Source organism: Perognathus longimembris, chromosome 4, assembly GCF_023159225.1.
Source record: "Perognathus longimembris pacificus isolate PPM17 chromosome 4, ASM2315922v1, whole genome shotgun sequence".
NCBI lineage: Eukaryota > Metazoa > Chordata > Mammalia > Rodentia > Heteromyidae > Perognathus > Perognathus longimembris.
This window is the reverse complement of record NC_063164.1, coordinates 22,459,019-22,475,612: the sequence shown is the minus strand read 5'-3', so window position 1 is coordinate 22,475,612 and position 16,594 is coordinate 22,459,019. Positions and strand designations below refer to the sequence as shown.

At 36.8% G+C, this 16,594-nt stretch overlaps 1 protein-coding gene across 4 annotated transcripts in view; it reads left to right on the top strand.

The window, feature by feature from the left end:
• Unc80 (unc-80 homolog, NALCN channel complex subunit) overlaps positions 1 to 16,594 on the top strand; it is a 171,891-nt gene that overhangs the window by 15,095 nt on the left and 140,202 nt on the right. For all 4 annotated transcript variants that reach the window (XM_048344834.1, XM_048344837.1, XM_048344835.1 and 1 more), the window contains exons 7-11: positions 3,434 to 3,573; positions 10,260 to 10,521; positions 13,073 to 13,207; positions 14,842 to 15,058; positions 15,700 to 15,840. In XM_048344834.1, the coding sequence (XP_048200791.1) occupies positions 3,434 to 3,573; positions 10,260 to 10,521; positions 13,073 to 13,207; positions 14,842 to 15,058; positions 15,700 to 15,840 (895 nt within the window). The remainder of the gene's footprint in view (positions 1 to 3,433; positions 3,574 to 10,259; positions 10,522 to 13,072; positions 13,208 to 14,841; positions 15,059 to 15,699; positions 15,841 to 16,594) is intronic.

Below are 16,594 nucleotides of genomic sequence, written 5' to 3'. Positions count from 1 at the left end.
ACAACTTCAGATTTCTATTAAGTAAGAAAAATAGTTTTATGCATCTTCCAACAAGTGTAGAGGTACTAAAATTACAGAATGTATGATGAGATTACATCACGTGTTAGCACGAGAAGTACTGCTTTATTTCAATGAGTAGTATGTAGTACTCAATGCATGTTAGCTTTCATTTTTTCACCTCACATTAGTAGAATGCCATCTAGTTATCAATCAACTATTGAATCATATTGTGGGGCTTGAACTCAGAACCTGGTTGCTGTCCTTGAGCTCTTTTTCTTAAGCCTAGCACTGTAGCACCTTGAGCTACAGCGCCACTTCCGGTTTTCTGGTAGTTAACTGGAGATTCGAGTCTTGTGGACTTGCTTGCCTGAGCCAGCTTCAAACTGCAATCCTTGGATCTCAGCCTCCTGAGACCCACTGGCGCTAGCTTCATATAATTTTTTTATTAAATGACTCCATATAGGTTGGATAGTGTTTTATAGAATGGGGGGTCTAAAGTTAGATGAGGATTCAAGAATTACCTATATAAAAGGGAAAAAAATATGGACTATTCAATGCCAATATATTACAATTGGTTCATGAAAGAGAGAAATTAAGGCCCAGAGTAGATGAGAGCTACATAGAAATGTATACTGCTATTAACTTGTCATCAGTTGACCTGCCTTTACTTTCAGTCCAACACGTGCAAAGTAAAACTGAATGCCTGTCACCATAATTGGGTCTCTTTGTAACTGATCTATTACTGTCAAGAATATCATTATCTTTTTTACCTTCCAAGCTGGAAAATTTTAAATCCCAGTGTAACTGTCATTTACTGAAAATTGCTCACATTATGTTTTGTATTCACATGAGCGTGCACTCACACACATTCATACAGCTGGCATGTTTGATCTCCTGTATTGTCTCTGCCTGGGAGATGTATTGATGTCATTATCATTCTTGGGCCTCATGAATGTGGTCAGTGACTGACAAGAAGGGAAGACAAAGGTAAAATAACACTCTTGACCCAAAGTTCTTCATATTTATTAAGAACCCTGAGTAGAGATTTATGAGTATGAAGAAATTTTAGGAAAGCTAGATCAATTTATTCAAGTGTACTCTTTCCTTATGTACACATAGGATGGATGTTATCATTAAAAGCTATGCCTAGCTAAAACTGAAGTAGCTCTTTCTGGTAGTGTACAATTAAATTTTTGCTGATAAAGAAGTCAAATGCCCTTGTTTAATTAAGAGAGTCTAATTTTAACCTTAGAAGTACAGAAAATATCTTATAAATAATATCTTTGATATCATAAAGTGTGTGAGTCTCGTATTTTTCTCTACTTCTCTCTTTTTACTTCTTGCCAAATCATTTTTTTCACAATGTTGCTAATATATACTCTTTCTATTTTATGCACTGTAATACAATTTAAATCTAGGATCTCATAATTTGATTGCTGTTTGGAACATCTAATTGGAATTTTTTACTTTTAGCCTTTCTGGTTTAAAACATAAATACCTCTTAATAATGCACACTAATCTTCCTAATGTATCCTTTAACTCACCATTTCATCAAGGCTATTAGATGCAAGGTGCCATACTTTTATTATATCCCTGCTCTGTAGCAACCTCTAAAGCATCTTTCCCCTCTCCTAACAATCAGACTCCTCTCCCTTATTCTCTGTGTTCTACCATCTGAGAGCATTCATATCCTACGGGACCCCCCTCTCAGATCACTCCTGCAGTCACTTAGATACTACCTTCAACACATGGAACCTCTGAGTCTCAACCTAGACTGTTTCTTCAAACTGGAATACTCTCTTCTTCCTCGATATCTGTCCAAATTTTATCCTTCCAAGAAACATCAGAGGCTTCTGTTTCCCCAGGAACTCCTGCCTAACTATGCTAACCTCTTATTGACCACCTGGGTAGACCTCTAGTCCCATGCAGTTCTTTGAACTCCTTCAACATAGCTAGTCTAAATTAAGGGAGTAAAATGTGTGTCAAATTTTTGAAATATAGTGTGAAATAAGTAAGTATTATGAAGTGTTACTAATGATTTTATATTGATTATATGGTTGAAATTTGGAGTTAAAATATTTCGTTAAAACTAATTGTACCTATTTTGCTATTTTTAATGTGGCCACTAAAGAACTTAAAATGGCTCTATGGCTGTGTGGTCTGCATTATGGTTCCTTTGGACCAGCTGTTATGCCCTACATTACACATTTTTAAAAAGTAGGAAATTATACTTGAGTCTTGAGTTCAAGGCTCAGATATCTCTCTCTCTCCTCCTCCTCCTCCTCCTCCTCCTCCTCCTCCTCCTCCTCCTCCTCCTCTTCCTCCTCCTTCTCCTTTTCCTCTCTTCTTCTTCTTCTTCTTCTTCTTCTTCTTCTTCTTCTTCTTCTTCTTCTTCTTCTTCTTCTTCTTCTTCTTCTTCTTCTTCTCTTCATCCTCCTCCTCCTCCTCCTCCTCCTCCTCCTCCTCCTCCTCCTCCTCCTCCTCCTCCTCCTCCTCCTCCTCCTCCTCCTCCTCCTCCTCCTTCTCCTTTTTTCTTCTCCTCCTCCTCCCTCTTCTTCCTCGCCCTCCACCTCCCAGTGTTTTACTGGAATTGGGATTCAATCCAGTAGTTCATGTGTGCTAGAAAAGTAGGCAAGTATTGTCTCACTGGCCTATCTCCTCAATCTTCTAATTAAAAAGAATCTCTAAAACCATCCAACATGAAGCACACATAGTGTACTAATGCTAAGGGATTCTTTGGTCAAGTTCAGAAGATTTCTTTCATGCACTGTAAGTCATGGTTGACCCATACCTGATCATAGAAAGTGTAGCGTCTAGACTGCTATGACTGATGTTTAAAGCATTTAGTCTATAATATGTATGGGAAAACACCCCATCTTATCTGGGAAGAAATACATTTACTGGCTAAATGCAATTAGAATAAGCTACTTGGTAAGAGAATTGCTGAGTGTGTGCTTACACATCAGGGTAAAGGTCCTGTCCAATTGAAAAAATGTATCACATGCTGTCTCTGATGAATGATGATTAAATGTGAACCTTGTACCTCCATTTTCAGTGCTGGCTTCCATTTAATTACCTCCTGCTGACCTGCTGCTCATGTGTAGCCTCATACTTCTGTTCGGTTTTCTATAGTATTGGCAAGACTTTGATGAGCTGTCAGGCTTATAACTCTTCTCTACATACTGAATATAGGTTAGGGAGAAGAGAACCAAGGGCAAATGAAATGTAAGCTATTTAATTGTTTAGCCTAATGCTTGGAATGACACAGCTGCTCTCTGGAAATCTGCTTCCATTTCCTTTCAGACAAAGTAAAAAATATCACTAATTTCACGACATTATAATCTGTTGTACTGGAAAACCCACATAGTTATGGAAGCTATGCAAAAAAGGAAATTAAAAAAAAAAACTAATATACTGTCTCCACCTCCAAAAGGGACTTCAGGTGGCATGCGAAACATTCCAGCCCGATTCCATCTCACCCAAAGCCACCATTTCAGGCTGTCACCGAGGAAACTCCTTTGATGGAAGCCTGTCTTCCCAAACTTCCCAGGAAAGAGGCCCATCACATTCCAGGTACATGATTAAAGACAAATGTATCTTCACAATTAAGTAAGCATTTTTAGCTATGTTTTTATGTATTGTTGGTCAAGGTTTACTTAGAGTCATTGCAGAAATGTGTTATGAATAGCTCTCATTTGAGCAAACCAGTGGGGAAGTAGTAGGACAATGTCTGAACTAACCAGATGTCTGAGTAGATTACTATTGTAAATGTTTACGTGTAGAAACTACAGTAATGCTATCAAAAGACTGTGTTGCAGTGATGCTAAAGGATCTGTTTCAATGTGTGTGAATGCTTTATACCTGCAGATTCTTTATGTTGAAGTAAATAGTGAAAAATGATAGTGTGATATTTGTAAATTTTCCAAAGTTGTCCCTGTTATTTTTTTGTCCTAGCAAATTTGCTTAGGGACACCTACCTCATGGACAAGAGCTAGTCACTCCTTTCTACTTCCTGCTGAAATTATGGACACCTGGAATCATAGTGTTTGCTATTTCTACTAAGAAGGGAGAGTCCCTGAGACCATTTGTATGCTTCAGGTTTCAAATACAGTCACGGTCTAGGAGGGTTTTTTAAATAAGGCATTTAAAATAGCTTTATTGAGATACCATTTCAACATCATAAAGTATATGTTTTAAGTTTATAGATTAATGTTTTTATTAATCTTATTGTGCAGCTTTCCCAACAATCCAATTTGAGAATATTTCTGTCACCCAAAAGCATGTCTTGCATCGAATTGCATTACCATAATCGACCTCAAATATTTACAAATACATTTTTCTGTTTCTATTGGTTTATATTTGTAGACATTTCACTTAAGTGAAATTATTACTATTATTATTATTTTATTTATTATTATTATTTGTTGTATCTAGCTTCTCTCATTTAGCAATAAAACATTTGAAGTCTGCCTACATTATTGCATGTATCAGTAGTTCATTCATTCCCCTACGTTACCAGATAACACTCCATTGTATGGATCTATCACATTTCCTTTATCTATCAGTTGATGGATATACAGACTGTTTCCACAGTTTGTCTCTTACCAGTAATGCTTAAAAAACTGTGTGTGAGCATAGATTTTTCTCTTCTATTGTGTGGACAGCTATGAGAAAAATTGCAGCGTTTTATGACAAAAAAAAAAAATCAACAGGCTACCTTCCAACCACTTTACAAGCTCCCGGCAACATATGCAAGTGTATGCCTTTATATCCTTGGGAACGCTCGTGATTGGTTCTTTGTTATTGTAGTCATTCTAACAGGTTTGAAGTGACATCTGATTGCAGTTTTTATTTACTTTCCCCTAATGACTGATGGTGCCCATGATTAGTATATTTTCATGTGCATATTAGCTATTCACAGATCTTTCCTTAAAACATTATTTGAAGCATTTTTCCCATTTTATCTAGGTTGTGTTATTGTTCAACTTTCAGATTTCCTTGTTTATACTGATACAAAGCCCTTATCAACACAATGGTTCACAAATATTCTTCCCAGTAACTGACTTGCTATTCTTTTTGCTAATTTAAAAATAATCTACAGGCATTTGATACCAGTCCTAGACTTACAGGAATTGTACTAAAAATACAGTATAGAGTTGCTATATTTTCAAAATATTCCTTAGAGTTATTGAAAACACAAAGCCATATAAACAAAACTATTTTCCACTTGTTTATAAAGAAATGAGCTTACCTTTGTTTCTTTATGTATATTTTAAAAACAAGTGTTTTATTTAAGTAATCTTCTGTTGATTAAAAATATGGAAATTTGATAGTAACTTGAGTTGTGCGATGGGGTTCTTTGTGTTAATCTGCCCATTTAGTATCCTAGATCAATGATGAGGAGCAATTAAATTCACCCATGTAGAACCAAACAATTGAACTCACAGAGCAGAAAATAGAACTATGGCTACCTGAGGTTGGAGAGAGGTCAGATAAAAAGAAAAAAAGTAACTATTGATCCACGAGTGAAAATTTTGTTAAAATGGAGAAATAAGGAATAGTGATTGCTTGCACAGAGGTTGCTATGTTATTATAATAGGTAAATAGTGAGCTGGATAGTTTTCAAAAGTACTAAAAGAATAGTCTTTTAATTATGCAGTATAATGTTTTATCGCACAAAATGATAACTATATGCAATGATGGAATTATTTATAACTTTCTATAAGCACTAGAATATAAAGATGTAAAACCACATAAATACATCTACATAAAATTATTATTTGTAAATTAAAAATAAAGTGGTAAATGGGTAAATAATCCTGAAATACCAATACAATCTCATATCAGGGAGCAAATGCACTAATACTCAACTACTGACACACTGCACAGTATGTGGTTTTGACATCTCCCTTTTCAGATCACTACTTATTTCAGGTAGTTTTTTAACTTGCCACATCTTAGAAAGCAAAGTTCATCCACTACAGAATGAAAAGCCTCCTTCCCTAGGAGTCTGCTTCCGACTTCCTGCTAAGCCCATCAGCATTCAGTTTAAAAAGTTCATCTTTGCCTGTGCAATTTCTGAAGAAAACATGGCAAGTACATACTTTTAAAAGAAAACACTTATGCTCTTTGTACAACTCCTTATTAATAATTTTTTAATTTTATTAAATTTTTTTCTTTATTGTCAAAGTGAAGTACAGAGGGGTTACAGCTTCATGTACAGTGAATATATTTCTTGTTCAACTTGTTACCTCCTCCCTCATTTCCCCCCACTTCCCCCTCTCTCATCCCTTCTCCCCCCATGAGTTGTACAGTTTGTTTATACCAAATGGTTTTGTAAGTATTGCTTTTGGAATGGTCTGTCTTTTTATCCTTTGTCTCAATTTTGATATTCCCTTTTTAAACCCTACATTCCTCAAGATTTTACATAGTCTACCCACTTTAGGGCTCCACAAGCATTCCCAGAGGTGAGAGTTTTATCTTGGTGCCCAATTCTGTTTTATCTGTCAATTAAATTATCCCAAATCTTAGAAAATAAGACATCTAACTGTTGCACACAGTTTCTGAAGATCACGAATCCACAGCTTGCTTGGCTTAGTGATTGTGTCTCAGAGTTGCAGTCATGGGAAGCCTTTGCTGGTTTGAAGGTCCTGGTTTCAACCTCACTCAGAATAGTGAGGGTGTTCAGGGGATGCAGTTCCTTACATCTAGGGCCTCTCCAGAGAGCACAATATGGCATAGAAAGAGGCTTCTTGCAAAACAAAGTACCTAGAAAGAAAGGGCCAACCAACCAAAATGGCAGCTTCAGTAATTTTTGGAATCTCTTCTCTGAAGTGACATACCATTCCTTCTGTTTCTGTTCTATGAGTCATACCAGATAACTCTTGTACAGTATGGTAAGTAGACCACACTATAGGAATGCTAGGAGGAAAGGATCATTAGAATCTATCTTGGAGACTAACCACAATAAATAATTCCATCAAGTATCACTATCTATATTATAAAGAGTGTAAGTACCTATTCTTTGTATCAGTTGTTAAATATTCTTCCTCCACTGATTCTGTTTTATACAAATTCCAAAATGGTTTATTTATTTTAACCTAAGAGTAAGTAATGTCTTACTTCAAAACTTAAACTAATGCCTACCTAAAAAGAAAAAAATAAAATAAAATAAATCAAACATAAAGGTGACATCTTCAGGTCACAAAAATAGCCACAAAATTGTATTTATTACATCATTGTTTCTCAGAAATTTCATTAGAAATTACAAATATAAACACCAAAGGTATTTCTTTTCTGTAAAAAAAAAATCAAATTATGGTGATTCCACTTCAATTTGCCTATGTAAAAAAGCCAATTAAAATGTCCAGAATTTCTCTTTGTGAAAGGACCTCATTTTATTGTTTAATTTCTTGTTCTCTGATATGACCACACTTATTTTCTTGATACATCTATGTACATCATCACCTTGCACACATGAACTCACATGTGTGAAATAGAGACAAATTGTGCTGGCACTTGGGAAATTGTGCTGTCTTCTCTCTGCCTAGCTACAGTGGCTTGTTGCCATGGAAATTATGCACATAGTTAGATGTTTCAGAAAATGCTATTGCTGCTATGTCTCCATTGGAGGAGTTGTTATATTTATTAGAAATGAAGAGAATGCTAACAGCAAAGTGGTGCAAGTTTACTAGCAGCAGAAGCTGTCAGCCTATATTTTAAAAATCCAATTCATCAAGCTCAGCTTTGATCTTGAACCAACTGAACATTACTCCTCCCGGCAATCAGGAAACAGGTAGCTGGTTTCCGAAACTGATGCAAGGATTCATCTGTAATTACTACATGCATAGATTTAAGTTAAGCTTCATTAAGTTCTTTATGGGGTCAGACTTACTTCTGCAGTTCATTTCCACCATAGATATGGCATTATTTCCACAGTGCTTGCTTCTATTTGGAACTCTTTACTATCATCTTGCAACACATACTAATAGTAATATGCTTTCCCAATACCATAATTGCCTCAAAAAAATTAAAGCAATTCTTACCTTTTTTAACTTTTTTGCCATATAATTTTGCATACTGCTAAGTACAGGAAATTATTTAATAGTATTAACAATGGAAGAAGAAGTACAAAACTCATCTGAGTTCATTAGTTATATATAATAATATTTTAGATTTATTTTACATATATCATTTAGAGGAAATAGTGTGTTGATCATCTTTCATAATTTTTTTCTGTCAAATAACTTATAATATCATTGTATCATAAAATACTACAGTTGGATATCATATAATGAGATTCCCCACACAATGTTCTTATCCATTTCTATCTTTCCATTAGATATCTGTTAACTAATTAAAATTATTTTTCTGATAAGATTATTACTTCTGAGAACACTGTCCTTAATGAAATAAAAACAATTATTGATCATTCGTGCTTTTTTGGCCAGTAAACCTAACACTGTAGTCACATAAACTATGGATTGATTTAACAGCTTAAGTGAAAGCACTTCCCATTATAATTAGTTGCTACATATAGTCATTGTTGTTTCAAATGGTCTCTTCCAATATTAAACAATTGAAATTTTCCCTAGTAAGGTTACATACATGTTTTAGCATCTGGTCAGACTTATATTCATGAAGTTTTGCTGCTTTACAACCCATCATGAGATGAGCTGACAAATTCTATTACAAAGTAGTTAATGTCTACAGTACTTAGCTATATAGTTAGCAATTATTTTCAGTTAAATAAAGTTACTGTAAAGAAGGACATTAAGATAGCTTCAGGAATGAGGTGGTCAACATACTACCCCAGTCAGGAGGTTGGAAATCATGCACAATACATTCTTCGGTGTGGCTGTCTTCCATTTAATAATTTCATCTGGTTTGAGGAAGGAAATAATTTTTATGAACTACTCGTATCTGCCTTAAGCACAGAAGCCTAGTCTAAAAAATGAGGGCATTTCACAGCTGTTATAATAAGTCAAACGACTGTCATGAAGGTTTGAAGACCTAAAATTACACAGCTGGTAGCCAGACAACCTCATGCTTTGTCTTTTCTTTATAAATTGAAGGCTAAAAAAAAAGATTTCCTATTATTTTAGGTAAAAATGATAGGCTTAGAAGAGTCTATTTGGCCATGCCTTTTTTAAGAAAGAGATCTCCAGTGAGTTGACGAAAAGGGAAATTAAAGAAGCTTCCTGAGAACTGGGCAGAAATTATAATCAAGGTCATTCCTCCTTCAAACTAGTCTTGGACATATAAACACTCAAAGCCTTGAAAGGAAACAAGTAGAACATTGGATCATTTGAGAAGCTATTAAAATAGGTATTTACTACCCAAAGAGAGATGAATTTAAACTGTGAGGCAATAAGCTGATTAACAGGCACACTAGGGTGTGATAGAAAATGAGTTTGGGGTAGAAGGCACATATTATGCTAACCTATAGGCCACTGTAAATGTTATTAATATATTCAAAGGGGTTAAGTAGAAGAGTGAAGGAAGAAGAGAAGTAACAGACACCTAAAGGAAGTAACTGCACTAATCTAAGGAGAGGTGTTAGGGGTTAGGATGAGAATGACCGTAGGTAGAGCAGATAAGAAGTGGTTGGAAGGAGTATCTATGAAATTGAAAGGAAGATTTAAATGTCATGTGCACAAGATCTTCTACTTCTTTGCAAGGAAAAATAATTAACTCTGGCATAATGGTTATGAGAATTTAAGATACTGTAGAAAGTTCTTCACTATGACTACAGTATTGTACAGTATTCTACAATATTGTAGCACTATTGTGGTTGAACTTTACCTTATACGTTGTTTTCTAGTTGTCAGTCAAAATATTTAGAACTAAGAGATGGAGACATAGCTCAAGATTAGGGTTCCGCCTAACAAGTATAAGACCCTGATTTTACACCCCAGAACTGAAAATGAATTCAAGACTAAAAGACAGCATTAAAATTCCAATCCAATTGTGTATGTGCATGATTTCCATTCAAGACATCAGGAAGTACTATTTTCAAGAGGAGAAATAACAAAGTATGAATGGTTATGAAAATGTTATGCAGGGCACCAGCTATGACCTGGGTGTGTGTTTTTGAATTGCCCAGAAGTTACCTAAGATGCTGTATATTCTGTACTGCATAATTGCTTTCGTATTTCCTTTTACTGTATTCCACAGTAAGAAACATGTAAGCCATCATGGGCTAAGCCTGCGAAGGCTTGGTGTCAGTTTAATTGTCTTCTTTCTGCCTTTGGGAGCAGGACCTCACTGGTGATACCTCCTTGCCAAAGGTCCCGATATGCCACTTACTTTGATGTCGCCGTCCTTCGCTGCCTCCTCCAGCCGCACTGGTCTGAGGAGGGCACTCAGTGGTCTCTCATGTACTACCTACAAAGGCTTCGGCACATGCTGGAAGAGAAGCCCGAGAAGCCCCCGGAGCCAGATATTCCTCTCCTGCCCAGACCCAGGAGTAGCTCAATGGTGGCGGCAGCTCCCTCACTAGTGAATACTCACAAAACCCAAGTAAGACAAACCCAATCTATTCCATTGTCATTTGAACCAACAATTCCATCTATAACCCATTAATTCTCCCTCCACCATGGTTCCAGTTATTGTGTCTTCAGTGGTGGGTAACAACATAACCATCTTCCTTTTTGTCTCTCACTATTGGACCCTTTTGTTCTTAATTTACTGCTGAAAGAAGCATGCTTCTTGCACACACTAATTTAGTGGAAACCTTTGTTTATTAATAATATTGAAAACTTGGTTTCTGGATAATCAATGTAGTAGTTTACAGAGTTTTGATATATATGTATTATGTAAAAGTATATACTCTGTCAATAATTGATATCATCTGTAATTAAATCATATCTAGTAATTTAATTCAGTGATCACTGAATATGACTAACCTTTGTTTCATACTTCAGAAATTGTCAGTGTTCTGTTATCATTATTCTAAATATTGCTTTTTGACCTATAATCTTGCTACTTATAACAGAGATTTGGAGAAGGCAACTGACTGGGAGTGAGGTAGTGACAATCCCTCCTTGAGAGCTGGAGGCACAGATCAAGGGGCAGAGCACTTGCTTAGTTCAAATCCCAGTACTGCCAACACTATTTTATTTTATTTATTTTATTCAAATCTGTACAGAATCTTATATTGATAGATTTATTTAAATGTACATGGGTATTGTTTTACATTAAGTATGTTTGTTCTATGAAGGTAGTAAAACCAAGGATATTTTAAGGTCATTTAAAGCATAGTTTTATCAGTGAGATAATATACCAAAATCCAGAAGAAACCTCTCTAAATGTTAAAAGCTGTTGTTTTTTCCTCTAGCACTTGCAGTGATTTATAACTGATACCAAATTGAGTTCTGCATATCTTTTTGTTTTTTTGTTTTTTTTTTTGGCCAGTCCTGGGGCTTGGACTCAGGGCCTGAGCACTGTCCCTGGCTTACTTCCCGCTCAAGGCTAGCACTCTGCCACTTGAGCCACAGCGCCGCTTCTGGCCGTTTTCTGTATATGTGGTGCTGGGGAATCGAACCTAGGGCCTCGTGTATCCGAGGCAGGCACTCTTGCCACTAGGCTATATCCCCAGCCCTCTGCATATCTTTTTGTATAGTTGGTTGAAGAGAAGATTGCAATAGTTTTAGCTTTTGTAGTATCTCTTTTTCCCTTTAATCTTTGTTTCTGATCAGTGAGCCAAGAGCTTCCTAATTGGATAGCAATAAATCAGTGTGGGAATTCACATATCTTTCCTTGTTTTGCTAGCTCTGATATATAACAAACACTAATCAGGATGAATTTGGGGGTCAAATACAATGAGAAATATACTTTAATGTTTTGAATCTAGTCTTAGTGTGTGTAATGAGTAAATTACATCATTACTCCTTTATAAATCCGTCACTATGGCCATGGGCGACTGTGACTTTTGTATCTCTAGCTCCTTATTTCTTTAACTACTTTTCTTCTTTTCTCATATCACAATTCATCTTGGTTTTCCTCTGATTTTCTTTATTTTTTTTCAAATTTTTATTATCAAACTGATTTACAGAGAGGTTACAGTTTCATATGTTAGGCATTGGATACATTTCTTGTACTGTTTGTTACCTTGTCCCTCATACCCCCCATCCTTCTCCCCCTTCCCTTTCCCCCCATGAGGTGTTCAGTTCACTTACACCAAACAGTTTTGCAAGTATTGCTTTTGTAGTTGTTTGTCTTTTTTTACCCTGTGTCTCTCAAATTTTGGTATTCCCTTTCAATTTCCTAGTTCTAATACCAGTATACACGGTTTCCAATATACTCAGATAAGATTACAGAGATAGTGTAGATACAACCACAGGAAGGTGATACAAGAACATCATCAATTATAGAAGCTACAGATACACATGGGACGTTGAAAGTAGTTACAACTGTGATATAACAATCGTTTCCATAACATGGAGTTCATTTCACTTAGCATCATCTTATGTGTTCATAAGGGTATAGCTATTGGGCTCTTGTGATCCTCTGCTATGACTTACCTAAACCTGTACTAATTATTCCCAATAAGGGAGACCATAGAGTCCATGTTTCTTTGGGTCTGGCTCACTTCACTTAGTATAATTTTTTCCAAGTCCTTCCATTTCCTTACAAATGGGGCTATGTCATTCTTTCTGATAGAGACATAAAATTCATTGTGTATATGTACCACATTTTCCTGATCCATTCGTCTACTGAGGGGCATCTAGGTTGGTTCCAGATTCTAGCTATGACAAATTGTGCTGCGATGAACATTGTTGTGCTGGTGGCTTTACTGTGATTTCCAACACAATTTTAAATTACTTTTTGATAAATCAATGACATAACGTCCGTTGAATGCCTCTTCTTTTCCTCTTTTTTGGCAACACCATTTGTTGAAAATGTACAGAACATTTAGACAGTTTTCCAGTTGTTTGGGGGTGATGTAAATTTGAGTAGGCTAGGTCCTAAAACATAAAGCAGATCTATATTAAAAAGCTGACATGAGAATAAGAAAAGTATTTGTGTTCACACCTGAGTCCTTTGTCATTGTTTATATTTATTTGTTAAGGATCTCACCATGAAGTGTAATGAAGAGGAAAAATCTCTTAGCCCTGAAGCCTTTTCCAAGGTTTCCTTGACCAACTTGCGCAGATCTGCAGTTCCCGATCTTTCTTCAGACCTGGGCATGAACATTTTTAAAAAGGTTAGTAGAACCATTTGATACATGAGTATGAAACTGCCTTTTGATGCATGAATCCCACTTAAGACCAAATCCTTCTGGTCGTGCCACACAGCATAAGGTAGTATGAGAAAGGGAGGCAAAGTCAGCTGCAAATACATCACTGCTCTCTAGTATGCCCTGTGTTCCTGTGCAAGTCCTATGTGTATTGGAGTGCTTCCATATGCTAAGTGGTCCACAGGGTTGTCATGACAACCCACCCTCTGCAACTTTGTGTGTAGTGGAGGAGATATCTGTGATGCAGTGATGGTAACTTTCAACTCAGTTTATAAATATTTCATAAAAGTATTTCTTAATCCAATAGGATCCATATTCTCTATTCTGCAGAGAATTAACCCTTAGAAACTTTACTCAGTGTACCAGATTGAACCCAAATTTAGAAGAAGTTGTTTTGTTCACTAGATCATGCTCTTCTGAATTTACCTTTTCTTATGTGTATGCAGAGCTAATAAAAATAGAAAATAACATGTGTAGATTCAAATATGTGGTCATTTCCTTTCCAAAATTAATTTAATTATGTCAATGAAGAACATATTTATTTATGCAATTACCTTTTTGCTAAGTAGCCATTCATTAACACTGAAACAGTAGTTAGCCAATGACTTTAGCTTTTTCTTTTTCTAAAAACATTGTTCACATGAGAGGAAAAAGAGATACTTTGTCATTTTTTGCAAATGACAACTTTGAAGAGCTTTAATAAATCTAAGTGTCCACGGCTGACTAATTAAATCAGAATTGCTGAGAGACCTGGGCATGGGTATAATTTTAATATTATCCAAACAATACTAAACTCCTAGTTATACTTCATCTTGAGCTTTTTAGGTAGGAAGCATGAGGTTGTACCAACATATGCTGTGTATCATTTTTAAATTTCCTTCTGAGCAGTGGTGTACATTTGAAGTTGGATAACTAAAAAAATTAATCTCAAGCTAGGAAACAAGAACAGGAATAAAAAAAGAAGCTAATCCAGTGGTCACTCAGGAATATTGTGTTCTAACCTAGAAGTTTTCCACACTTTAATGGGCATCAGAGTCAACTATGGGGCTTGTTAAAACACATTGCTGGGCTTCACCTCCTGAGTTTTTGATGGGGTATTCCTGGGGTTGAATCTGCAGATTGCATTTCTGATATGGTCCCAGGCTGGGAATATGGCCTAGTGGTAAATTGCTTTATATAGAAAAAGCTGGAAGTGGCACTGTGACTCAAGTGGTAGAGTGCTAGCCTTGAACAAAAAGAATCCAGGGACAGTGCTCAGGCCCTGAGTTCAAGCCCCAGGATCAGCATAAAACAAAACAAAACAAAAAGAAGCCCCTGATATGTTCCCAAATGATACATCTGGTCCAAGGACTGCATATGAGAAACACTACTGGAAACTACCTAATGAGAAAGACCTATGGCATGTAAGACCTTTGGCTTAGTTTCTTTTGCTCTTTTCATACATCAGAAATGTTTCTGATTTCTGTTGGATGATTTTCAGTAACTTCCTGGAACTCCTTTTCCTAAAGCATTTCCTGTGTTTTACTACAAAACATGAGACTCCTTGGGAAGCAAATTACAGCTTTCCTTTGCCCTCTGCCTACCCTCTTGTCTCATTTCAGTTCAAGAGTCGAAAAGAAGACCGAGAGAGAAAAGGTTCCATTCCATACCACCATACAGGGAAGCGGAGGCCACGAAGAATGGGTGTGCCGTTCCTGCTTCACGAGGACCATCTAGACGTGTCTCCCACACGCAGCACCTTCTCCTTTGGGAGTTTCTCTGGGCTTGGAGAAGACAGGCGTGGCATTGAAAAAGGAGGCTGGCAAACCACTATTTTAGGTAACCACAAAGGCCTTCCAAGTGGGGCAGAGCTCACATGACCTGTTTAAGAGTCCTGATTGAGAGTTAACCTGGCACATCCGGATCTTCCATAAACAGTTCAGACAAGAAATGTGGGCCCAGTGCAGGTTACCTAGTCCTGAAATAATTCACATAATTATTTTAATTTTGTGGGAATCCTATATACTTGAGTAATGAATATATTTCTTACATTATCCTAGATGCAGAAACCATTATGGGGTTTTGTGCATTGTTTCATTTGTTCATCTAAAGACAAGCTTGTATTTTACTCTGTTATTTAATGAGGAAAGAAGCAAATCAAAGGGAAAATAACCGTTTCCCTATTATAGAGTACATAATAAAAAGATGATCTTAGAATAAGGAGCTGACAGCTAGCTAGGCACAACAGATGGTTTTTGACATTCAGCTTACATTTGAGCTGACCTGATCACCAACAGTTTCATCTAGCATCTTGACCTTGAATATTCTCAGCCAAGTTCAACTCTGGCTATTTTGGCTGTTGCTTCATGCTCTTCTTATCATCTCATTGCTGTCCTCTGGAAAGATTTTTTAAAATCTCCTAATAGAGAATCTTCTAGATTTTCCAATCCTCTTGTGGTTGGTGTTCTTGTTCACCTCAGGAAAACTGACCCGGAGAGGCAGTTCTGATGCAGCCACAGAGATGGAGAGCCTGAGTGCCCGGCATTCACACTCCCACCACACCCTAGTGAGTGATCTGCCTGACCACTCCAACAGCCATGGAGAAAACACCGTCAAGGAAGGTGAGTCCTGGGTGGGTCTGTGGGCTGGTCAGTCTTTTCCTATTTCCTGTTTTCTGTTTTTACAAGTTCCATTTTCATTGTTCTCTGCATCCTTGTTTGGAAACCTGACGCCTTACATTACATTACATGTTGGCCATTCTTAGCAAAGGCTTGGTAGCAAAAGCGAGCTGACATTTGCACTGTGGATAGTGTACCTCTAGAGAGAACAGGCCCACTCCAGAGGAAAACATGTAGATTCAGATGTCCCTCTGGGTGCGTGTACATCCTCAGTGCCTCCAACTCAGTACTCTATAGAAAGCAAACATATGTCTCTGCTGGACTCCATAACAGGTGCTTCTTCTCTTAACATAGTCATTGATTCTTTTCCTTATTCTTATGCTCTCACAGGAGCAGAGTTCAAATCTTTTATTCTATGGACTGTATTCCAAGTATTGACTGATATCTGTTAGTTGCCAACACAAATTTATATTCATTTACCTTTCACTAAAGAAGTGTGTGTGTGTGTGTGTGTGTGTGTGTGTGTGTGTGTGTGTGTGTGTGTGTTTTGCGCCAGTACTAGATCTTGAACTTAGGACCTCACGTTCTCATTTGGGTTTTTCACTCAAGGCTGTGATCTAGCATTTAACTCATATCTTTACTTCCAGCTTTTTGCTGAGCCTCATAGACATTATTTCCAGAGTTGGCTTCAAAACTGTGATTCTCAGATCTCAGCCTCCTGAGTAGCTAGGATTCATACGTGCTCAGTTAGAGGACA